The 27,207-nt window shown below is 37.0% G+C and overlaps 1 protein-coding gene and 1 pseudogene across 1 annotated transcript in view; both read left to right on the top strand.

Annotated features, from left to right (window-relative positions):
* Window positions 1-7,596, top strand: part of LOC107561526 (calponin homology domain-containing protein DDB_G0272472-like) — a 22,537-nt gene extending 14,941 nt beyond the window's left edge. Inside the window, exons 5-6 of the mRNA XM_016245990.1 lie at window positions 3,269-3,307; window positions 5,311-7,596. Coding sequence (XP_016101476.1) covers window positions 3,269-3,307; window positions 5,311-7,016 — 1,745 coding nt within the window. The 3' untranslated portion in view covers window positions 7,017-7,596. The remainder of the gene's footprint in view (window positions 1-3,268; window positions 3,308-5,310) is intronic.
* The window catches only part of LOC107561527 (aspartyl/asparaginyl beta-hydroxylase-like), a 24,044-nt pseudogene continuing 4,056 nt past the window's right edge, over window positions 7,220-27,207 (top strand).

The raw sequence follows: 27,207 nt of genomic DNA on the forward strand, positions 1-27,207 counted from the left end.
ACAGTAATGAAATGTTTTAATTTGCACATACAGTACTTATACTCATCTTGTATTTGTATGCATAAAAAATCTCTATGATTTTCTAATAAGGACACACAAGTTTTTAATTTCCCAAATTCAGTTCACAGTATTGAGTGTATTTTTCTTAAACACGTTCTAACCTTAAAAAAAATGGAATTAGAACCAGTATCTGTAACAAAACACAACAACAACAAAAAAAAAGAAAAGAAAAAGAAAAGGTCAAAATTATAGATCAGATTTGTGGAATCTAAGCATATTAGCTTTTTGTTATTGAGAAATGTGAAATTCTGTATTGAAATTCAATACTGAAACAGTATTGGTATTATATATATATATATATATATATATATATATGTATATGTGTATGTATGTAATGTACAGTGCCCTCCACTAATATTGGCACCCTTGGAAAATATGACCAAAGGTGGCTGTAAAAATAAATCTGCATCGTTTATCCTTTTGATCTTTTATTCAAAAAATGCACAAAATTCTAACCTATCATTGAAGTAAAACAATTGAAAGTGGGGAGAAAGTCTCATAATGAAATGTTTTTCTTTAGTTCATGTTGGCAACAATCATTGGCACCTAACTATTGTAATGTCCTTTTACCAAGATAACAGCTCTGAGTTTTCTCCTATGATGCCTGAAGAGTTTGGAGAACACCAGTCAAGAGATCAGTGACCATTCCTTCATACAGAATCACTCTAGACCCTTCAGTTTCCAGCTCCATGTTGGGGCTGCAACACATTTTTGTGTTGATTTTGATGTTTGTTTTGGATCATTGTCCTGATGGACAAAGAGGATTTTTCTTGAAACCCTCCCAAACAAGATGTATGTGTTGTAGGGGCTGTTTGCTTTTTTTTTAATTTTTTTAGACTTTCTGACCCCAAGACTCAACTAATTTCTGCAATTCTCCAGCTGTGATCCTTGGAGAGTCTTTGTCCACTCAAACTCTCCTCATCATCATGCATTAGGAAGATATAGACACACATCCTCTTCGAGCCAGATTTGTAACATCTTTAGTTGATTAGGACATAGTTGGAACATTATTGCCTTGATGGTGGAAATGGGAATTTTCAATGATTAAGCTATTTTCTGACAGCCACTTTCTATTTTGTGAAGCTCGACAATCTTGTTCTGCACATCAGAACTATATTCTTTGGGTTTACTACTTGTAATAGATGATTAAGGAAATTTGGCTTTTGTGTTCCTCATATTTATAATCATGTAGAACAGGAAGTCATGGCTAGACACTTTCATACTCCTAGTCACCCTGGTGTGCAAAAAAAAAAGTAAATATGAATGGGAATATACTTCAGAGATATTTTATTCCTAAGAATTTCTAGGGCTGGCAGAAATTGTGGCCAACAATTAAAAAGACATTTTACATTTATTTCATAATGTGATTCTCCCCCCCCCCCCCCCCCTGAATTGACATTTGACATTATCGACCGATAGTGGATTTTACCAATAACAATAACTGATAATAACCGATTCATTGTCAAAAATCTAATATTGTACATCACTACTCAGCTTTCATGTTCTGAATACAAATAAATATATTTTTAATATTCTCTCATCATTTTGAAAGTCGAAAAATTTCACAAACATTATTCAATGTGTATACAGAAGCTCAACCATGCTAGCTTGACAAACAAACCTCATTGGTGCTCATGTCAAGCATGCTTTTGAGTTTACGCTTACCATATTATGTGCTCCATGTATGCACATTGCTCAGTGTTTATATCTCAATAATTTCTCTTTTATTCTTAATCCGTGAGTGTGAAAGGCATCCAACAGAAGACAGCTAAATTTCAGCAAAAACGGTAGATCGAAATCAAGATGTTTCAAATTAGCTAATATGATTACGGCTCACATTAGTTGTGGCAGTGTTTTGACAACCTTTATTTCTCTCCAGAGCTGCCTAAATGTTTTCACTGAAATATTGTATTGATGACTGAAGAGTCAAATCACTCCATAAAGTCTTCCCGAGCACATCCCAAAGTATTTGAGTGCAGTTAAAGTGAGGAATCTGTGGTGCCCAGTTCATGTGTAGAAATTATTCCTTGTGCTTCCTGAACCCCTCTTTAACAATTTGAGCCAGATGAATTTTAGCATTGTTGTTCTGTAATATGTGAGTGTTGTCATGGGATGGTCATTTAGTACATATAAGTACTCAGCTGACTTCATTTTACTGCCACATAACATTGCAGAGGCTAGACCTGACCAATGCTCCACACAATTCTTTAGGCTAATTTTATTTCTTCTTTTTTGTTATGATTAACTTCACTAACAAGTGACTTTCCTGTGGGACTTTCCTGACCAATGTTCCACAGTCAATTCTTTAGGCTCCCTAGAATTTTTTTTATTTGAATGATTAACTTCACTAACAAGTGACATTCTTGTGGGCACACATCTGTTTAGTCTCAGTTTTTTTTTTTTTGTTTTAATGAAACATCAAGCTTTTGGGTGATCTCTAATCACGATCAAGATTTTTTTTCTGACTACAGTTCTTACATGACGTATAGTGAACAAAAAGTTGATTCACCTTCTAGGTTTTAATAATGCATTGGCCAGTTCTTTACCCAATTCCAGTGATCTCACTAGTTGATGCAGACCGTTATTTTGCCCCTTCTGAAATCCAATAACATCACAACCACGGGATTACGTCTTCTGACAAGAATCATTTTCTAAAAGTTCTAGAAGTTTCTAATTTTTTTTTACAGTGTTTAATTGCTGTGGATGACATCGTCTGGTGATAGTCAGTGTTACCTGTCTGTGCATGTGCATTTGTGAGGGTCAATTTATCATTCTTCTTATTTTCTCCCCTCCAGAAAATGCTATTTGTATACTAAGGGGGAAAAACAAACTTAAGGAAAATTCTTTGTAAACATTGAAAGGAAATATTGAAAATATCTTCATTTGTGTCAACAGATTGACATGAGGGTGAATGAATGATGACAGAATTTCCATTTTTGTGTGAACTAATCCTTTAAAATGTATCTATTGAATGAACTAATGGCATCTGATATGATTCATTGCTATCTCTTAACCAGCATTCTTAATTTATTTATTTTATTTTTCAATTATGTTTTAATATTCAGCTAAAGGTGTTTGTGCCGGACATTGGATTGCTATTTTAGTAGAGCATGTGTTCTCTAACTTGGCAGTTGCAACAATTACACATCTTTTTCTTAATCCAGGTCATTCATTCTTCTAACTTCTGTTTGCCCCTCTTTCAATGCAGATGAGAGACCTAAAGAAGTGGGGCTTAAAAAAGACAGAGGTACTTAGCATGAGTTATGGAGTTAGTAGCATAATAAATTAGCTTCAGTGACACTCAAAAATAATACGGTCATATTTTACTCAACCTCATGTTGTTCCAAAACCTGCATGACTTTTTTTCCCTGCAGAATACATTATACTTATGTTTGTAAATATAAATACATACAAACTATGTGTGTGTGTGCGTGTGCAGCACATAATGTCTTACATTAACATGTGCTTTAAAATAAGGGACATCAATTGCACAACAATGCATTTTCATCAGATGCTTGAATGAAAACAATTAGAGTCTTTGTTTTTCAAACGGTCACTTAATCAATAAAACATTACAGGCTTGAACTAAAATTACAGATAAATAATACAGTCATGGCCAAAAGTTTTGTCAGTGACATATATTTTGTGTTTTGCAAAGTGTTGCTGCTTCAGTATTTGTAGATTATTTTCCCACATGTTTCTATGGTATACTGAAAAACAATGATAAGCATATCATAAGTTTTAAAGGCTTTTATTGGCAAAAATATAATGAGTCAATATTTACAGTGTTGACCCTTGTTCTTAATAGTCTCTGTAATTCGCTCTGGCATGCTGCATATTAGCTTCTGGGTCAAATCCTGACTGATGGCAATCCATTCTTGCCTTATTAGTTCTTAGAGTTAATCATAATTTGTGGGCTTCTGCTTGTCCACTCGCCTTTTGAGGACTGACCACAGGTTCTCTATGGGATTGAGATCCGGGGAGTTGCCTGGCCATGGATCCAAAATTTTAATGTAATAATCTACGAGCCACTTCTTTATCATTCTTGCTTTGTGAAATGGTGCGCCATCATGCTGGAAAATGCACAGTTCATCACCAAATTTCTCATGGATCGTTGGAAGAAGTCATTCTTGCAGGACGTTTTTATACCGTTCTTTATTCATGGCAGTGTTCTGGGGCAGAATTATAAGAGAGCCCACTCCCTTGGTTGAAAAGCAACCCCATACACGAATAGTCTCAGGATGCTTCACTGTTGACACAACATAGGACTCATGGTAGAGTTCACCTTTCCTTCTCCGAAAAATAGATTTTCCAGATGTCCCAAACAGTCGGGAGGGAGATTCATCAGAGAAAATAACTTTGCACCAGTCTTCTGCTGTCCAATCCTTGTACTTCCTGCAGAATTTCAGTTTACCCTTGACATTTTTCTTGGAGAGAAGTGGCTTCTTTGCTACCCTTCTTTACACCAGGCCGTTGTCCAAAAGTCTTTGCCTCACTGTGCGTGCAGATGCTCTCACACCAACCTGCTGCCATTCCTGAGAAAGCTCTGCACTGCTGGTGACACGATTCCATAGCTGACTCCTCAGGAGGAGATGGTCCTGGTGCTTGCTGGACACTCTGGGACGTCCTGAAGACTTCTTCACTGCAGTCGAACCTCTCTCCTTGAAGTTCTTGATGATCCAGTAAATGGTTTTTCAGGTGCAATATTCTGCATGTGAGGCCATTTTGATGCAAAGCGATGATGATTGCATGTTTCTTTGGCGGTAACCATTGGTAACAAGAACACAATGATTGGAAGCGCTTCTTCCCTCCTTTCATAGCAATCAATCTAATTAGTATGACAGTGATTTCACCTGACTGGTACTCATTCACACTTTCACGTGCTGCTGATATGATTAATCAATTAATGTTAGCTGGTCATTTTGTGTCAGGATAAAAAAACTGTGAAATTCGCTTTTTTGTGAATGAACACCACAACAGTTTAAGCAGAAAACTTTGCAAAACACAAAATGTGTCACTGCCAAAACTTTTGGCCATGACTGTATATTATAAAATGCACAATAAACTGAACATCGCAAAATCTTAAATCTAAATAAAAGAACTGAATGTGAATTTTCCTCACTCATGAATTATGAAAGGTAGACAGTTATTCAGTCACCTAAGATAGCTCAGTCATATAATATATGTGTTTGCATGGGACATGAATGATGAGCCTTCTGAGATGTGAATTTTTGTCCCACTCATTCTCAGAACATCCTACCAAGGATATTGGCCGAAAGCTGAAAGCAGCTCTGAAGGAGCAGCTACGAATTATTCATGAGAAGATTGAAGCCAAAAAGATTGCCAAACTAGCCCTTGCTGAGGTCCATAGTGTTTTGGCTCAAGAGGAAGAGGAGAGACAAGCTGCTTTTGCTGCCAAAAAAGTCAAAGAAGAGGCAGAAGTTAAGCTTCAAGAGGAACGAATACAAAGAGAACAAGAGGAGAAACTAGCCAAGGAGAAAGCAGAGAGAGAAAGAGTGGAACAAGAAAAACTGACCAAAGAAAAAACAGTAAAAGAAAGGATGGAGAAAGAGAAATCAGAAAAGGAAAGATTGGCTAAAGAAAAAGCAGAAAAGGAAAGATTGGCTAAAGAAAAAGCGGAGAAAGAAAAACTGGAGAAAGAGAGGGCAGAAAAAGAAAAAATGGCTAAGGAAAAAGCAGAACAGGAAAGACTGGCCAAAGACAAGGCAGAAAAAGAGAGACTTGTTAAAGAAAAGGCTGAAAAGGAAAAACTGGGGAAAGAGAGTGCAGAAAAAGAACAACTGGCTAAAGAAAAAGTGGAAAAAGAAAGATTGGAGAAAGAGAAAGCAGAGAAAGAAAGATTGGCTAAAGAAAAAGCAGAAAAAGAAAGACTTGAGAAACAAAAGGCAGAAAAAGAAAGACTGGCTAAAGAAAAAGCAGACAAAGAAAGACTGGAGAAAGAGAAAGCAGAAAAAGTAAGATTGGCCAAAGAAAAGACAGAAAAAGAGAGACTTGCTAAAGAAAAAGCAGAAAAGGAAAGACTTGAGAAAGAAAAGGCCGAAAAAGAGAGACTCGCTAAAGAAAAAGCAGAAAAAGAAAGACTTGAGAAAGAAAAGGCAGAAAAAGAGAGACTCGCTAAAGGAAAAGCAGAAAAAGAAAGATTGGCTAAAGAAAGCGCAGAAAAAGAAAGACTTGAGAAAGAAAAGGCAGAAAAAGAAAGACTGGCTAAAGAAAAAGCGGACAAAGAAAGACTGGAGAAAGAGAAAGCAGAAAAAGAAAGATTGGCCAAAGAAAAGGCAGAAAAAGAGAGACTTGCTAAAGAAAGAGCAGAAAAAGAAATATTGGCTAAAGAAAGAGCAGAAAAAGAAAGACTTGAGAAAGAAAAGGCAGAAAAAGAGAGACTCGCTAAAGAAAAAGCAGAAAAAGAACGATTGGCTAAAGGGATAGCACAAAAAGAAAGACTTGAGAAAGAAAAGGCAGAAAAAGAGAGACTGGCTAAAGAAAGAGCAGAAAAAGAAAGACTTGAGAAAGAAAAGGCAGAAAAAGAGAGACTCGCTAAAGAAAAATCAGAAAAAGAAAGATTGGCTAAAGTGATAGCAGAAAAAGAAAGGATGGAGAAAGAGAGAGTGGAAAAGGAAAGACTGGCCAAACAAAATGCAGAAAAGGGAAGTCTGGATAAAGAGAAAGTTGAGAAAGAAAGGCTTAACAAAGTAAAAGAGAGTGCATCAAAGGGGCAAACAGAGAAAGATTTAAAGAAGGAAAGAAAAAATGTGAACAATTACAAAGAAGAAAAAGAGGCAAAATTAAATAAAAAAGCTCATGGACAAAAAGTTGATCAATCAGAAAATGAAAAAGAATCAGCTGATGAAAAAAATACCAAAGAAGAGAAAATATCTACTCGTGGTTTACTTAAATCTTCTAAAAAAATATCAAGAAATAATAGTAAACTGCCATAACTGTGAGATTTGATTTAAGAGGTTTGGAAATAAAAACTCATAAGGCATTTACTAGGAACAGCCCTGCATAGTAAATAACTAAAAATACAACACATTTTTTTTCAGTAGTGTGACAATATTCAGCTGTTCAAAACGCTAACAAGCTACTTTTTTCAAACAAGTAGTGGTGTAGTGTAACAAAACACTACATTGCTGTTGGTCCCATGGCACAGCTGAGTGAAGGAGGTAATAACCCAACTGTCAACTCACTGTGTTGGGAAGTTTGACTGAGTGTATTGGTTCGCTTGGATGTTTCATGTAAATAAACATGATTTCTTAGATCCAACAAGCCAGTGTTTTTAAACCCTGTTCCTGGAGCCCTCTCCAACCATTCACATTTTGCATTTCTCTTTAATCAAACACACCATGAATTCAGGTCATCATTCAGGTCTCATTAGAAGACACCAAGATCTGAAATGGGACACATTCAAAATGTGTAGGGGACTCCAGGAACAGAGTTGAAACCCTCTGCAATAAGTGATTTAGCCTGCACAGAATTCCAGACTGCATTTAAAAAAATATTTAGTGAGTTATATACATTAGTGTGTTTTAATAATTTTACTCTGTGAATATTTATTCATATTTATTATACTATTTTTTCGTGCCAGATAGAAACTGCTCTAGTTGCGAAATTAAATATCAATTAAAAGTTATGTGTTTATAAAGTGTATACTCTTAGCTTCAATTTAGTAAGCAGCTCTTTGTTTGTAGCTTGTACTGTACAGAACTACTTTTTTAAGGATATCTTAAAAAGATTATACACTAATTAGGGCTCCTTTACACATGGCATTAATATGTTTTCGGGGATCGAATGACAATTGTGACCTTAGTAAAAGCCAAGTGAAATAAATACACCCAAGTTGCATTATCAGATAGTGATCGGATCTCTCAAACCACAAAAGTTTGGTAGTGGCCTGGTTTAGGGTAGACTTTTGACCCCTTTGAATGAACGTGTAATTGCACATTTTCCTTATCTGTTTTCTTAACCAGTATAGAGAGCAATGAGTCCCAGATGCCCATTTTCAGAGAGTACAATGATCTTGCAGGCGACTTCAGTAAGGAAAAAAGCAACCCAGTCACCACTCCACATATTCTGGGACATTATCTTCCCCGCCCAAAAAAAAGAGTAGCTATACATACAATTCACTGCGGTTTCCAACTAAAACACTAATACACCCGTAAAAACAGTAAAACACCAAGAACATTTATTCTTATGAATTATGATTACAGGGCAGTTGATTAATACATAATTATTTGTACAAATACTGTCGATACTATCAGTATTAACCGATATGGATTCTTTTGATGGCCAATGCTGATACCTTAGAGAGCAAGGTGGCCGATGGCAGATTTAACTTTGTTCTTTAGTATAATAACAAGATAAGTGCTGTTAAAACCGTAAACTAATTAAGACCTAGTTCTGACACTTATCAGCCAAACAGAAAAACTAACACCTGATGCAGATAATTAAAGGGTTAGTTCACCCAAAAATTAAAATTCTGTCAGTAATTACTCACGGGTTTGGAACAACATAAGGGTAAGACCTTTGTTCATCTTCGGAACACAATTTAAGATATTTTTGATGAAATCTGAGGGCTCTCGAACCCTCCCATAGACAGCAAGGTAACTACCACATTCAAGGTCCAGACAAGTACCAAGATGATCGACAAAGTAGTCCGTGTGACATCAGTGGTTCAAATGTAAAGTTACGAAGCTACGAGAATACTTTTTTGCACAAAGAAAACAAAAATAATGACTTTATTCCACATTTTCATCTCTACTGCATCACTTGTGGACGCGCGTTCACGACAGTACCATGATGCGAGCGTGTGGTGGCGCTGACCCAGATCCGGTGTAATGACGTCATCACGCCGGATCTGGGTCAGCGCCGGCGCCGCCACACGCACATGGTAGATGAACGAAGGTCTTACAGGTTTAGAACAACAGGAGGGTGAGTAATTAATGACAGCATTTACATTTTTGGGTGAACTAACCCTTTAAATAGTTATATATTGGCTATAATATCGGCCGAACAAATACATTTTCATGTTTGCATCACATGACCAGCTGAATATGTATTGTTTTCCTGATGTTGTCAAACTTGCTTAGTAGCTCACCATTGCTCTTGCATTGTGGAGTGCTCTGGAACGAGTCCCATGAAACACGTCAAGACATTCGATTGAAGAGCTCAAAGACTTGTAGTGTAGTGGTACTTTATTTTATTATATGTAACACATCATTAAGCTTCTGATTTGGTGATGTCTCAATATGTACAACAGCCAAGGTAATAAAATGTTGGCACGTTCATCTGTTTTGGAGATAATCGAACACTGTACAATTTCCTGTTATTTAAAAAAAAAATTCTGATCACACTGGAAACTGGAATGAAGGCATAAATGCAGTCAAGAGAAACAATATTCAGATACTATGTGTATACAGAACAAGTTAATGCCAGGTGTAAACTTGACTTGGGAGCCTCAATGACTGCTCACAAAATCACATAACAAAAAAGGGGTTATATAATGGTGCTGCTAATTTAAATCCATTTAGTGACTTGAAATGCAGTAATAATTAGAAGTTTTGAAATTGCACTTCAATCTGAAAGATCATTATATTTCAGTCTTTGTTTTTCATTTGCAACATGGCATATGTCACAACATGGTAGTGTGTACAGATGTGCCTGCATTTGTTCATATAGTGAACTGTGACATTGATTGTAGCGATTTTTGAATGAGCAGATGAGTGAGTGGTTTTAAACATTGTATGTACATGAATGTGTAAAACACTTTCATTTCATAACGAAGATGAGCAGATTTTTTTTTCAACTCTATTCACACTGACATTTCATCTGATTACTTGCAAAATGAGTGCAGACAGTCTGTCCAAAAAGGTCATATTTGAAAAACTAATTATACTTGGGTGCAGTGTGAACAAAAGTGCATATCAGATTATGAGTGCTGATTAAGCATCAGTTCTGCTTTTTCTGAGCCAGTGAAAGAGCTTTTGAAGAAATAATATTGCTCTCCAAGTTCAGGAAGTGAAGCTATGCAGCTACAATGAGGATCAAGTTTTTAACATTTGCTTATATTTATATAGCAGCTGTTAGACTAGTGTATGTCTAACCTACTGTCTTTAAACTTTTTTTTTATTATTTGAAACAAAATTTTCAGATCAGACAGTGTCTGCAAAATTATATAAATATATATTTTAACTGATAGTTGCTTTATGTACGTGTTTACATTTTGGGTTAATTTTGTCTATAGTATTAGTGATCTTATGAGTTCTTTGATGGATAACCAATGTATTATTGTATGAAACATTTTTTTTTGTGTGTGTGAAACATTTTAAGGTTTAATTATGTTCATCATATAACAATAATTATATAGTAGAATGTTGTTAGTGTGTTGAAGTTGAAGTGTGTTTCTTTACCACTAGTGCTACCAAACAGACAAAAGTAATGTTTCTAGATAGGTTTCTGAAAAATAAATAAAAATAAAAATATTAAAAAGCCTTCCGAGCAATTGTCCCATCTGCCATTACTCAAACTAGTCGTGTTACGTGTCTGACTGTTTCAACAAACAGCAATGCTTTTCAACATGCGAAATACCATATCTTATTGTGCATATTTGACTAGGATAAGACAAAGTACTTTTTTAAAAGTGATGTAAATTTTATTTGCTAATATATTTATTGAAATGGTTTATCAAATATGTTCACTGAAACTAAAGTGTGTAGTTACATGTTCTAAAAAAGTATATAGGTAACTGCCTCAGTCCCTCCCACCCTTATTTAAATTATACTTGGTCTGGTTAATACATTGTGTGTGCATTGATAAGTTTATTTGTATTCTTATTGACCCAAGATGAATATTAATTTTATTTATATGTTGCATGATGGCAATACTCTAATTTTCTATGGTACTTTTTGTAGAATTCCATGGCAGAAAAAAACTGTCCTTGTGAGTTTTTTTTTTTCTCCTGCTGGGATTGTGTCTGATTTTGCTCAACATTCATACAGGTCTGACTGAGAAGCCTGTTACAGTGGCATCAACCGAGAACCCCTTAGGAGAAAGAGGTAAGGAAATGGTAGAAGCAGTTCCTCATGCCATGACAGACTAGGGGTCCATTGCTGGCCAAGCCTCAAAATACCGGCGATGCCACAGTATTTTCCAAACTATAGTACTGTGATGAGCAGTTGTATTCTCATATTTGTTATTGTTATACTCTGTGACAAAAATGGCTGGTGCTCAAAATAACCAACATCGTTTAACTCTATTTATTTATTTTTTTGATTTGGTGCAAGATACAAAGTATAAAACTGTTCAGAAGTTGCAATCAAAAATATCAATTTTTCATATCTTTTTACCAGTAGTTGGTGCTGTGACTCTGCAAGTATCTAGCTGCAGGCAGTAAATATCAAGGTCCAAGCACCAGTGGCTCATGTAGACGGTATGGATATGGTGACACAATAGCCATGTCTCTTTTCAAATATGATTCTTTAATATCTGTAAGTATTATTATTACGAAGTTTTATTCTATGTATTATGTAAAAAGAAACATATAACATGGTCTATTTGTTTTAATTAGACAGAAATACATTTAGTTGTGTCTGGCAACTAGACAAATGCATTTTTCTGTCATTAGGACAGGGGTTCTCACATCTTTCCCTCAAGGTCCCCGGCAGGGACGTGCACAGACATTTTGAGGGGCAGGGGCTCAAGTGGAAAAAAGTGATTTTTTTCTAATCAAAATGTTAAATATATCAGGGGTGTGCGATATTGACAAAAAAATATATCTCAATATTTTCTGGGATTTTATCGAAAATGATAATTAGATGATATCTTGCTGAGTGTGTGTGCTGATATCTTAAGGACAACCGTGGACAGCTAACTCCTAAAGTTTTTGATATTCTGCATATTCTGTGTGATGATCAGTTCACAGCAGTGATAGAAATGAATCTTTTCCAATAAGTTTAAATTGATTTTTACCTTTTATGGGCATTTTTACCGTAATAAAGCCATTTCTAAAGTGTGCATCATCTTTTCAGTCAAATTCTTAAATTGAATCAGTCAATTAGAATAAGTAATTTGGGCTGTTACCAAGCAAATTAAATTAGTATTGACAAAAGTAATCTTTGCAATGCAGTGAAAACACAGAAGCTGCATTAGAAGGGGCATTTAGATGCATTTACACACTGTTTAATGCAGGACATTAATGTTTTAACCTGTAGTTACAAATGCATTAATACTGTTTTGATATTTTAAACATAAAATGTTGAATACTGATATTTGAAATTATAAAAAAAAAATGAAAATATACTTTAAATGTGAAATTAAAACTGCCAGTAGGTGTCAGCACGTCATTGCGATTGAACCGAATCATTTAAACGGTTGATTCATTCAGGAACGAAACACCTTCATGTTGCTCAGAGATGCAAATTGGAATTATATTTGTTGGCAAAATAGAGCAAAACCAGTCAATATTGTGTCTAAAACGTAAATATCTTAATATTAAATTATTGTTTATTGAACTGCTGTTTACAATCAATATCACATTTTTAATCATGCTGGTTTTTGGTGGAAAAAACGTCAGTCTTCGCGTGATACTGATTAACTATATGAAATGATATACATATATACATTTCTGCCCCCATATCTTGAATTTTGTGATCATTCTATATGCATTTTAATAAACTGAATCATGCAGTGAAAGAACGCGCACTGGTCTAAACTACTAGACTTCCTATTGCCTTATGCCGAGTTCACACTGCACGATTTTAGCCCGATTTTTCACTCGCTGACAGGTGTTGCGAAATCGCAGACAAATGCCCGAAATCGGAGGCAAATCGGTGCTCACGCAGTATGAATTATCAAAGACGCGATCTGAGGAAATCGCCGACACGTCGCCGACGCCCGTGAAATATTTGGCATGCTAAATATCTGGAGCTGTCGGCGATTCACAATCACGCTGTGTGCAATGATTTCTGACTGAAAACTACATCGGCGATGACCAACAGCCAATGAGAGACCAAGATACAGGGCAGAGGGAAGTTCAGGGAGGAGTTATAGACCAGAATATCAGTATTTTAATAGATATATGAAGAATTATATCATACAGAAACAAGCACAAACATTTGCTTGACCAGCCACAACATCAGCATAACAGTTACTGCAAAATTATTTACCTCCAACTCTCTTTGCAGAACACCCAATCCCGGTCCCCCGGCACAAACTTTTGCTTCCCCAGCCACAACATCAGCATAACAGTTACTGCAAAATTATTTACCTCCAACTCTCTTTGCAGAACACCCAATCCCGGTCCCCCGCATCTCCTTCCTGCATAATCTGTTTTTCTTTTTCTCCTTGTAGCTGGAAATCAGCTCACAGACAATTTGTGAGCTATATATATATATATTTTTTAATAATTACAATCTTGCTCGAGAACTCCGGTCTGACACACGCGGGTTCTCGCGTTATTTCCTTATCACTTCTCGTGTGTGTTTTGTTGTGAAACGTAGTTTGCGGACCAGACCGAGCTGTCGGTGATTCTTCCTATTGTAAAGTCATGCAGTGTGAAACTCCCTGTCGCCGATCCATCGTGCAATGTGAACACAGCAGCAACTGAATGCTACCCCAGATAGTCACGCAGTGTGAAAACAATGGCGATCCGACGAGTTTGAAAATCGTGCAGTGTGAACTCTGTATTAGTATTTTGTTCATCATCAATCACCTCCACAGCAAGACAAACACAACTGGAAAGGGAAGGAGGGCTTCACTTCTGCGCTCTCTGCCTGTCTGTGATGTACATGGGCCGATCAATGTGTGCTACACTGCTGAAAGGCATCGGAACTCGACAGAGTCTCAATATTTCCCGACCCGACCTGATATTTTTATTTTTTATTAGTTTGACGGGGAAAGCTGTGCGCAAACAGAAACACACACACACACGTGCACATATATACATATATTAATTTATGACCCCCCCCCCCCCCCAAAAGGGAAATTTTCTCTCGCGAAAAAAAAAGTCGGAACTCGACAGTCCCTTGACAGGGAAAGCTGTGCGCAAACAGATACACACACATGCGCACATATATAAATATATTCATTTATAAAAAATTAAAAAAAAACACTCCCCAGAAAAAAGGGCACTTTCTCTCGAGGAAGAAAAAGGGCAGGTGCTCAAGCCCCCTTTGATGTCTACGTGTGCACGTCCCTGGTCCCCGTTCCTGGAGAGTCTAAACTCCAACTTTAACCAAATAAACCTGAACAAGCTAGGTCTTCAGGGATTACTAGAAAGTGACAGGCAGGTCGGTTTGATCAATGATGTAGCAAAAATCTACAGGAAAGCGGACCTTGAGGGCCAGAGTTGAGAAAATGTAAGTAATATTTAATTACCTAAAGCCTTCACGAACACAGATTTTTTTTGCAAATAAGTTGTATTAAACAATATTAAACTAATGAATGATTTGTATGTATTGGTTAATTAAAGTCAATATATTGAACCATTTGCACAGATTTTAATCTCTGAGACTTTAAAGGATTTCACATTTTCTGACAGTATTAGTATTATGGCTTTCATTTCTGCTGTTTTCTTTGGTAGAAATGCTAGAATTTATTTATATTCATGTATTTATTACAAAAATACAGTATCAATTGCTGTTAGCCCCCAAAGCATTAGAAATTCCTTAAATTTGGGCATGTTTCCTTAGTGTTGACCATGTGTTCCAAGATAAGTTTGGACATTGCATTCACAAGATATGACAATTAGTCATTATGCGCCATCCAAAAATATATTGGCCCATATCTTCACAAATAATAATTCTTCTGTTAACTTTTATAAGTGCCTCAATATGGTAAATGCCTGATTTTGTGTGACTCAAATAAACGGCCTAGGGTGAGTTTTAAAGAGTAGGTTAATGTAAAAATTAGGTAACTTGAAATGACGGGAAAGGTTTTTTTATTTTTCTTTGTGGAATATGCATGATCAACTGATTCAAAGGTGAAACTAAATTTGACCTTTATGGTTCCAGAGTTATTGGATGTCTTATTCTTATTTACAGTGCCACCTTGTGGCTGATTTGCACCAAATTTAATACACAGCTTAATCTAGAATCATTCTGCATATGTACCAAATATCATATCAGTCAGCCATTCAAACATGACTTAATAAGCTGCTGAAGTTTGATTGGCTCCTGGTGGACAGGTTTTTTTTTTTTTTTTTTTTTTTAAATGCAAGTTACTAATGCAAATTTAATAATTAGTTACAATCTCCTCCAAAGACACCACATAGCCATTTTCAGCTTGAATGACCATACAGCTCGTTTGTTACGAGCATTTTTGTTGTTGATGTAGCACCCCCTGTTGGCATAGTTTAATGTGACTTGGTGCATGTCCTCAGAATGTCTATATATTTTTTTTTTTTGCATTTTAGCTTTAAAAGATTCATATTGATACAGAGCAGGGTTGCATGTATATAATCTCAGATACTTGTGTTTCTGAGGAAAAACTGCATTATATAAAACTTCGTCTGTAAAATCGTTGTGATTTTTGTTTTCAAATTATTCTCAGGTCTAATAAGTTCACTGCTTTTTGTCCAAATCAACCTTTTTTCAAGTTTTATTAGAGCATATGTTACAACATCCCACAAAGAAGGTGAATACCAATTTTCAACTGCACTGATCATATGGTTAATGCTTTAGTAATGACTTCCGGTTGTAGCACCCCGGAGTAATTTTTATGCGTCTATATGTTTCAATTTTTGTAAAGTTTGGATGTTGCGAGGAGAAGATAAAGGTCAGTTCGTGAAAAAAATAAAACATCTAGACTAATTAATTCCTATATATATTTACCAAAGCAAATATGATGGAAAAGGCAGAAATGAAACTGTAAATGAAGACAGAAATTTCATTTTGTTTCTAGCCATTAGGGTTCCTGAGTATCTTAATGTGCTTGAATATAATGCAGCATTTTGCAAAGTTTGTAACAACTCAACTATTTATTTTGTTAAATGAAATTGTTCAGTGCTAGTTTGAATTCTGCATTAGTCTTCAAATCTCTAATTTATGTAGTTGCTGTAGTTGTTCTATAGTATGTTTTAAATGTACAGAAGTGTGAATGATGTTCTTTCTTTCTTTCTTTTAATTTTGTTGTCATTTGTGGCATTTCAGACTTGCAGAATGCATGTAGAAACTCTACCTGGTGAAAACAAAGGTAAGAGAAATATTTTACTAAAATACTTATGCATAATTTATGTAATGTGTACTTTTTTATTATATTTATAAGCTAAAGTACATTATATGTGTCCTGAAAAGAATCCACATCACACTCTCCACATGGGTCTGCATCTGATGCTGAACCTTCATTAGAGTTCAAAACAGAGGAATCAAGACCTGCAAACCAAATTTCACCAGAGTTGCCACCTGCAACTCAACCTGTGCCTACATCAGTCTCCACACCTGAATCAATTACTGAGACAACATAATTCAAAGAAGAACCCTCAGTAGAGTCCAAAGAAGAAAAAGAAGGTATGTTGAGCTTGCGTATGCTTTAATACAGTTCTGTTTAAACAAACAGAACAATGTTCTGATAGCACCACACAACCACAGCCAGCACACTTTTTGGGGAAAATCAACCTATTTTTTTGTTTCTGCTTATGTTTATTTATTTATTCATTTATTTTTTAAATAGATACTTGTTGTGAAAAGCACTATACAAATAAACAAATATTACACACTTCGTCTTTGATTTATTAAGTTCTTTTAAAGGGGTCATATGATGTTGCTAAAAATAACATTATTTTGTGTATTTGGTGTAATGAAATGTGTTTATGCAGTTTAAGGTAAAAAAAAAAACACATTATTTTTCACATACTGTACATTATTGTTTCTCCTCTATGCCCCGCCTTTCTGAAACGCGTAGATTTTTACAATGCTCATTGGTCTGAAAAGTGAGGTGTGCTCTGATTGGCCAGCTATCCAGTGCGTTGTGATTGGCCGAAGACCTCAAGTGTGTGATGGAAATGTTACGTCCCTTACCATACTGTGATGCCATGTCCTGGCAAAACAAAAACATTAAAACCCATTATAAACTCGCGGATGAGTCTTAAATTTTATAAAGAATATCTCTTTGGGTTTGAGACTTTAGTTTAGTCTTTGCAACTTTAGGGATCTTATCTATTCACGAACAGCTTGTAACACTCCAAAGAGAAAGGAAAACTCAAAATCGCATCATATGACCCCTTTAAGTTACTGTAAGTCTGATGCTGTGGTAAATTCTTTTGCAGCAAAAAAGAAGAAACCAAAACTTCTTAATAAATTTGACAAAACGATCAAATCTGAGATCAATGCTGCAGAGAAATTACGCAATGAGGTACAAATCTATACTGTAAAAATTTGTTTTTAGTATATTACCAGAGGAATTAAATGTTTTTGTAAAATTTTGCAGACAGTATTTTTTTTAATTATATATATATATAAAAAAACATTCTTTTTTTTTTCAGGGAAAATTTGAGGAATCTCTCCGTGCTTTTGAAGCTCTTGTCCAGAAATTCCCACAAAGTCCGAGATGCCGATACGGCAAAGCCCAGGTAACACATAATCATTAAAGTTATCATCATGGTCACTCTCATTATTTGGCTTCAGTAAAAAATCCTTAACAAAATAGTTGTTGTTTTTTCTGAGATGTGTGGTATGTGTCCAGGCAGAAGATGATTTGGCAGAGAAAATTCACAGTAATGAGATGCTCCTGAAGGCAGTGAACACATACAGAGAAGTAGCCGAGCTCCCAGACGTACCACCTGACCTAATCAAAGCCACATTAAAGAGACGTGCAGAGAGACAACAGTTCTTAGGTATACAAGTTAATGTAGCTGTAGAATTATGGTGACGTCTCATTGACTGCTGTAAAATAAAAATAAAAATGTAATTAAAAAATTAGTAATATTGATGCCCTAGCAAGGACCACTACTTATTCTTAAAGGGAACATTTTTCAGAGCCCTTAACCCTAAATATTAAAGGGTACATCGGATGCCCATTTTCCACAAGTTGGTATGATTCTTTAGAGTCTTCATGAAATGTCTGTATCACACTTTGGTTAAAACTCCTCAATGACCATGTAAAACAACATCCTTTTTACCTTGTCAAAAACAGCTCTCTTCACATGCATGTCTCTTTAAATGCTAATGAGCTACTGCTCACCCCACCCCTCTCTTCCATTTTTCGGTGTATTTGGTGATGCGTTACCATCAAAAGCAAAACTAATCCACTGAGTGTCCTCAGTGGCTCTGATGTCGGGAGAAAATTAAGACACTTAGTTCACTTTTACATCCAACTACAAAACACCTGCATTGCTTACGAGACATTGTTGCCGCTACAGCTGCTTGAGCACAGAGAAAATGGCGAACAGCATACAACTGGCTGAGGGTGGAAATATGCTAATATGGGACAGTCCGTCAGCGGTCGTGGGCGATCAAATTGGCTTGATAATTGAGACTGTTCAGGTTTTTTGGGGATAAAAAAGGAGTGAATGGATTTTTAGCATTGTAGGGTGGTTGTGTCCACACACTGCTAAGATACATTTATATGCAAACACCATGTAAAAGTGAATTTTGCATCCGATGTAACCTTTAAACTAAATATTAAACTCAGCCCCATCAGGGCTTGATGCTTACTTTTTTCCCAAGGACTATTATTTTGAAATGTATGTGCTTTTTTTATTGCTGGCTACTCATTTAAAAAGATGAGGGAGATAAAATATACACTCTTACAATCATCTACAACATATTGCAATGTAAACACCATTCATAATTCATCAACAGTCGATCATAATCAATTGCATGGCATAAATGTGCAATATTCATTGATTGTGAACTGCTCTGAGCGTGAGCCTGTAGAACACGCAACAGCGCCATGTTTCGATTTTAAATGTGCAGTGTTCGCATTTATTTAATAAAATCGTAGCCTTTTAAAGTTAATCACAGTAGACTGTATCGCAATTCCTGTTTTTCCATCCCAAACTTTAAGACCTCTTAAAAATATTATTAATACATTTGTTATGCTATTTGTGCATTTTATGACCTTTTTATGAATACAATTTTCTTAGACTTTTTAAAGACCCATGGGACTTTATTCACACATATGCTCCTAAACAGGGTTGGGAGGGTTACTTTTAAAATGTATTCTGTTACAGTTACAAATTACTTCATTTAAAAAGTATTCTGTAATTTAAACCAAGTACCACAATATAAAAGTAATGTAATCGGATTACTTTTGGATTACTTCAAGTTACATATGTAAATAAGTCAAAAAAGCAATATCTAAGTACTTTTATTTAACTATTACTTTCAAATGAAAACTAATAAAAACTACAGTAAAAACTATTTGAAACTATTAAAAATTGTGTCTTGTTTCACCATCTATATATTACAGGCTGTATATTTATATAAAAGACTATGCAGACATCTAGTGGCTATACAATTTAGTATTACAGTTTTATTATTATTATTATTATTATATTTCTTTAACATGTACAAGTAAAAATAAATATAGTTTATACACAACATTAAACAATTTACACCATATACATATTAGTCTACTTTAAAATAAGCCTACATGTCGAAATTATCTTTCTTTCACTGTCTGATCCGGGGTGTGGGGACTCTCATGTTAATTTCTAAATTTTCAGGCTCATTTTCCACTTGAAAACTTACAACTGCAGTCATGCACACCATCATGGAATTTTAAATCACTAACAAACACTAAATTTTAGCTAACATGATGATTTCCAAGCTAGTCAGACTCGTACCTGCAAATGTTCAAGTTGGTTGAGTAGCCTTTGTTAAAGCAAGAATCTTCATGCATAGCTTACGCTGTACAACTATGTTATTTTCTTTATCCTCTTTAAAAAACAAAATAACTGTGAAATTTCCAGACATGAAAACGTTTTTCACAGCAGGAAGCAACGTAATTAATTTACTGTAGCAGCGTCTCAGTCATCCCGCGTTTGAGGAAAATAATTGTAGTCGGGTGTTATTTGCGCATGCACCACCAAACGGCTTGTGAGTCAACATGTGTCAACAGAACCAGGAACTATGCAGCGCTAAATAGCGTTATGTCAAAATACTCATTTATTTCATTTTAAATGAAACAAATGTAATCCTCATAGTATTCCCACTTTTTACAAAATGTAACTGTAATCTGAATACTTTTTCAAATTTTTTTTTGTTTTTTTAATGTAACTGTAACGGATTACAGTTACTAGATTTTTGTATCCTGATTACGTAACGCCGTTACATGTATTCCTTTACTCCCCAACCCTGCTCCTAAATACAGTTTACATCTAACATCACTGTCAAGCCTTGCGTCCCTTAGACTTATATCTTAGAGACCTGAAGAAGGGCTCTTTTTACTTGGCCAGTACGCAGCCAGAACTTTTGAGCAGCTGCTGACAACCACTCAGAACACCCTGCCTAACAAGCCCTGGCAACACCAACATCAGCCTATCATCAGGATGTCACTTTTTTGCCAGCACTACACTTAAGTAAATGTTAGCATTTGGTTATTATTGCAATAGACCAGCCTTAACCCTAAAACAGAACCTTAGGCAAAACCATTTGTCCATAACAATATGAGAACATTGCCAAAAGATGCTCCTTTGTCTTGTTCCTGTGCAGGTCGTACACGGGGATCTAGTTCAGATTTTCCCAGAAGACATCAGCCTAAAGAATGACTTGGGAGTGGCACAAGGGTGCAAAACTAATATATGAGGAGGTAGGATATCGCTATTATGTTGTTATTATGTTTAGCAATGTGATGTGGATTGCTAATTTTCCCCTTTTTGAAATTCCTCTTCAGGTTTTAGGTCGTGCCCCACATGATGGATTTGCTAAAGTGCATTACGGGTTCATACTTAAATCCGAAAACAAGATTGCAGAGAGCATACCGTACCTGAGGGTAATTTTAATTTTATGGACAGAAATGCACAGCACATACCTTCCAGTCACACACACATACAATTAATTAAATATTTTATCCATATTTGTGTGTGCTTAGGAAGGTTTGGAGTCTGGAGAGCCAGGAACTGATGACGGAAGGTTTTACTTTCATCTTGGGGATGCTTTACAGAGAACAGGAGACAAGAGTGTAAGATGAAAGTAAGAGTACGATTAAAACAGGAATTTACAGAGAAAAAAAAGTTGGTGTTTTTGCATGTGTTTAGGCCTATGACTGGTATGAGGCAGGGCATCGGCAAGGTCACTTTGCCTCTGTATGGCAGAGATCTCTGTATAATGTCCCAGGGCTTCGTGCTCAACCCTGGTGGATGGCTGAAGAGACTGGATGTACAGCTGTAGTCAAGGTAAAGTCCATTTGCTTGTCTGCATGCATAAAATCTGTTACAGTGTGTGTGTTGTAGGATCTATGTCTCACAACAGACCCACCTACAGGATGGAGACACGCATCAAACCCTCACATTCCATCGGGACAAATCGAAGGACTCCCAGCCAACAGATGCAGATGCAAACTCATGCAGGGTCAGGGAAGGTGAAACATTTCCTGGACTGTTTGGCTATCTCTCAAGAAATGCCAAAGAAGACAGTACTTTCACAGTGCTTAAAAGCGTTTTACGGGCTTGCAAGGAGTAGATAGGGATACCCCTGACCCTTTGAATGATAAATTGCTAAAACCCGATCAACAAAAGAGACAATTTTATAGCTCCCTGTCCCGCAGGAGATTCTCCAGCAAATGCTCAGGTCTGACCTGAGAGTGACCGAAGGACCCTTCCAAATTAATATTACAGTCAACTAATCTGTTCGTCCAGTGAACATTCAGTATCATTTCGCATCAAATCTAAGAAAGGATATTTTCGTGGCCACAGAAAATAACTTTCTTACAGTAATGCATTAGAGCATGTAGCTATAGATCGGATTGTAAAAGGGACACTTTACAAGTGGTGACAAAACCTTAGCACATATTACATGAGTTTCTGGTTCTATTCTGGTTCTTTTCCAGCCTGATCAGAGTCACCTCAGCTATCAACCAGCAGAACGCAAGTAAACAACAACTCTATAATCTAATCTGAACTGGTGAATTTAGATTCGCTGCTTTGTGAATTCTTAAGGTGAATTTCCATCACTCGTGAAAACGAGGTAGAACTATGAAACTCAGAACTCCATTAACAGACTTTCCTTCCTCTGAAACTATGTGTGTATTGTGTGTTTTAGCTTAAGTTTATGTAATCTAGAATAGCCAATAAATTTCAGGTTTCATTTATAAATACTCAATTGTCTGGTGTCATATAATTTCCGTGTCAACTCTATTGCCAAAAAGATCCTTGCTTGCTACCTAGCTCGTAGCTTACTCATAATAATTAACTCTTTTTAAGAGCTGACAAATTATCATAATTGTAGAAAATAACTTTCTTACAGTAATGCATTAGAGCATGTAGCTATAGATCGGATTGTAAAAGGGACACTTTACAAGTGGTGACAAAACCTTAGCACATATTACATGAGTTTCTGGTTCTATTCTGGTTCTTTTCCAGCCTGATGAGCAACAACAACTCTTTGTTGAGAGAGATCTCCTTTGTTTGTGCCATGATTCACTTCCACAAACATGATCAGACTTTGATAGATCCCTGTTCTTTAAATAAAGCAGGGCAGGTATTGACACCAGATAGTCATCTCAAACACCTCTGAATAGATGGAGTCAGGGGCCATTTACACAACGTTTTCAGCCAAAAAAGGGGAAACTTTTTATTCGTTTTGCCTGTTCGTTTACACGACAATGGCGTTTTGGGGACTGAAAACGCATATTTTTGAAAATGGGTTTCAAAGTGCAAGTTTTTGAAAACGCCACCGGTATCGTTTCCGTGTGAACACCCAAAATGTGAATCTTTGAAAACTGTGACGTCATGCGCGTGCGTAGTACATGTTAGGTATGTAGACATGCGCAGTACGTGTCGATTTTGAAGGCAAGCGTGAACAAACATTTACAACAATGGCAGAGTACATGGTACTGTTGTTGCTGCTCAAGAGTTTGCTAACGCTTCTTCAGCAAAGTGTGGAATTACTTCACCAATATTACAACCAACAGCATATACAACTAATCGTCACTTCCCTACAGGTACTGTTTATTAACAAGGTGACAGCACCAACTACTGGCGTGGCATACGTAATACAGTGTTTTTGGCCATTTTCGCGGATATGTGTAAACGCAAATTGTTTTGAAACGTTGTCATGTATATGTGAACCTTTTGAAAAATGCAAGGGAAAAACTTTTCAGTTTTTAACTACATTGTTGTCGTGTAAACGTAGCCTAATTCTACCTTCAAATTAATTGCTAATTCTAGAGATTCACATACTTTTGCCACTCACAGATAGGTAATACTGGATCATTTTCTAGAATAAATTAAAAAAATTTTTTTTTTTTATAAAGATCTGATTATCTTTTTGGGGTTATATTTATGCAGGAATACATAAAATTCTAAAGGATTCACAGACTTTTAAGTACCACTGTGTGTGTGTATATATATATATATATATATATACACATACAGTTGTGCACATAAGTTTACATTACCCTTGCAGAATATGCAAAATGTTAATAAATTTTACATGCTAGCCCTTTTAGTCTAGAGGTAACGGACCTAGCAGTAACACATTTTTGGAGAGAGAAAGCACAGGGACCTCTTGTCTCCAGCCCCAATAACACACCGCCAAACAAAAGAAAATATTTAACTTTTTATCAAATCATAACAAAAAGATAAGGAAACATAAGCTTCAGGAGGGGGCAAAGGCCAACACAAACAAAAAGACTTCTAACTCCGTTAACCATAACTTACCTACACAAACCAAAAGAAAATAAATAACAGAATGAACTTCCCTATCCCCTTGACTACCCAAATAACCAGGAGAAAAGCAATTAAAGAAAAAAGGCACCCACCTCCCTATAAGGTTCCTTACAAAATACTTATTCTAAACAAACTTACAAGTCTCCAACTAAACCCACAGTAGCACCAATGGTTAGCACTAAATAACAACAGACATAATAACGTTATCTGGAGCCAGAGAAAAGTAGTCCATGTGACAGGTTACAATCTGCATCCCTCTCCCTCTCAGCTTGTTGTGAGGCAGTGCTGGCTTTATATGCTGGCTTTCTCCTGGCTGCAGCCAATCAGCGGAGCTGAGGTAAATGGGCAGCAAATCAGCAACAAGTGGACCCAATCACCTGCATGCGAATGGTAGCAGTAGACAAAGCACCACAAAGCACATAGAACAAATCACAACTGTTATGTCTCAGTACGTAACAGATCATGAAAATTGCATGTTATTTTTTATTTAGTACTGTCTTGAATAAGCTATTTCACATAATGGATGTTCATATATACTCCACAAGACAAAATAACTTTATTATTAAAAATGACCCTATTCAAAAGTTGACATACCCTTAAATCTTAATACTGTGTGTAATTTCCTGGATGATCCATGACTGTTTTTATGTTTTATGATAGTTGTTCATGAGTCCCGTGTTGGTCCTGAGCAGTTCTGCCTGTTGTTCTTCAGAAAAATCCTCCAGCTTCTGCACATTCTTTGGTTTTCCAGCATCTTCTGCCTATCTGAACCCTTTCCAGCAGTGACTGTATGATTTTGAGATCCATCTTTTCACTCTGAGGACAATTGAGGGACTCATACATAACAATTACAAAAGGTGAAAACATTTACTGATGCTCAAGAAGGAAACACGATGCATTAAGAGCCGGGGGATGTAAACTTTTTAAGTTGGATGAGCGGGGTAAATTGTCCTTATTTTGTCTTCTGGGAAACATGTATGTATTTATCGAGGGGTGAGAACCAGAAGGGCGTAAGTGACATTTTGGGCGAAATGGAGATATATAAAATGAAAGCTCTTGATGAACTCTTTCTACTGCCAAAAGGACACAAGTGAATTCTTAATAATTTTGGAGTTATTCATTAGAAACCAAAAGACTTAACCCTGAACATACTAAACCAGTTGGAGCCAAAAAGGCTGCACTTACGCCCCTTTGGCACTGAGAAATGTACTGTGGCTAAAGCCTGTGGATAGTACTTGAGTCAAAATGGCTGACACCACATGTAAGCCAGGTAGGTCAACCATAAGAAGAAACCAGTTTTTTACTGCTGAAGATGTAATATTAATCTTATTTTGTGACAAAGAGCTGGATGATGAGGGAGAAAATTATATGAAGTTCCTTAATGTAAGTTAGGGAGGAGCGAGCCCATCTAATCTTTCAATCAACAGCCAGAGTATATAAGCAGCTGCTTACCTCTCTCCAGTCGCAGCTGTTCCAGCATCTTCCGGTCGAGTTGCACAAACCATGTCAGGCTCACCGGACCTCCAACTGTTCCCGTCCGATGACGAACTTTTCTCCTGTCCCGAGACACCATCAGTGGCAACGCGCAAATCACCGGATCACACGGATCCAAACAAAGAGTCTCCCTCTGAGCGTTCCGGTAGAAAGATCTAGCGCTCATACAAACCATCCGGTAGAAAGATCCAGCGCTCATACAAACCACGCACCAGAAGACTACTCTCCCCTCCACCTTCAAGATCTCCAGCGGTTACTGTGCCTCGTCCATCTCTTCATTCCACGGCCATCATTCCTCCGATTCCACCCATTCAAAAATGGTCCGTCAACAGCCTACGTCAAGCCCTCTCAAACTCCGGACTTAATTTCTCCCGCAGTTCTTCAAAAGCTCAACTCTACGATATACTCACTAACTCCAATAACAGCTCCAGCATTCCAACAAACTCCGCAACTTCTCCAAAAAAGAAGACTCAGTCCTCATCCATTTCCGTTTCTCTCCCTGCTCGGCGTTCTGAACGCAATCATTCTCAGCGCGCTAATCCTGAGGCCGCGGCAAAGATCAGAGGGGAAAAAACTAGAGCCGCTCACACTTCCGTGTCCGCTGGCCTTTCCGCCCGGCCAACAACAGCAGCCGCAAAAAGCAGTTCCTCCGTTCCTTCAGCACTCACGAATACTCATTTGCAGGGTACTCCACTACCCAGGCAAGACCTATTTATCCCATCTTACTCTTCCGTCCCTCCTTTTGCTTCTCCACCTCCTTTCAATTCTTTTCTGGATAACCCATGCGCAACATCTTCACAGTCGGTAACTTTTTTTTCACCTCTTCCTCAGAGAGTGGATCCTAGTGTGAGGTTGCCTTCACTCTTTTGACTTTGGCCCTTTGACCATCAATCTAAAAAATTCCATACCCCCATCAAAACGTGTTCTCACACTGGCAGAATTCTGCATAGCCTTTGGCAGATACACGGAAGTTATTTGCGCTTCATTTCCCAAGAGACGCAGGGAACTAAATGACTACCTCTCCATCATAGCAGAGCTCAGTCTCTCATTCGGAGGCAGTCATTTTTATACATACCATAAGCTGTTTTCAGCCAAATGCGCAGCCTGGGTCACCCACTGGAACCAGTGCCCATATTGGGGAGCCCTAGACCTCGAACTGTACAACCGAGTTTTCTTAGGCGTTCGAAGCCTCTCCTGCGCCATCTGCAGGTCCATCGTTCATCCAACCGCAGAATGTCCCCTAACCAACCCCGATCCTCCAACCAAGCCAGTGTCGTCCCAAGCTCCAAAATCCACGTCATACACCCCTCGCTCAAGAAGCAATCGTGACCAGATCTTCACTTCAGTTTCAGGCAGACAAGTCTGTAATAGTTTCAACACTTCAGGCTGCACCAGACACCGATGCCGCTTCCTCCACGTCTGCAATTTCTGTGGTGGCGCCCATGCACGATCCATTTGCCCTGTTCGCCGCTCGTCGGCTAACCTCAATAAAAAGTTTCAAAAGTACCTTGCTTCTCCTGTTATCATTCCTTCTCTAGCTAGTGAATTGGAAGACTATCCAGACAAAAATTTCACTCAATTCCTTCTTTCAGGTTTGAAAGAAGGTTTTGACCCCGGTTTGGAAAGTATACCCAGTTCTAGCATTATCTGCAATAACCTACAATCTGCAATAGCTGAACCCAACACAGTCGAAGCCCTCATCAAAAAAGAATTAGATTCTGGATTCATGATTGGCCCTTTCGATTCTCCACCTTTTGAGTTATTTCGCATAAGTCCTATCGGAGTAGCCACCAGAAAATTTTCCGGAAAAAAGC

Source organism: Sinocyclocheilus grahami, unplaced genomic scaffold (assembly GCF_001515645.1).
Source record: "Sinocyclocheilus grahami isolate Dianchi unplaced genomic scaffold, SAMN03320097.WGS_v1.1 scaffold777.1, whole genome shotgun sequence".
In the NCBI taxonomy this organism is placed as follows: Eukaryota; Metazoa; Chordata; class Actinopteri; order Cypriniformes; family Cyprinidae; genus Sinocyclocheilus; species Sinocyclocheilus grahami.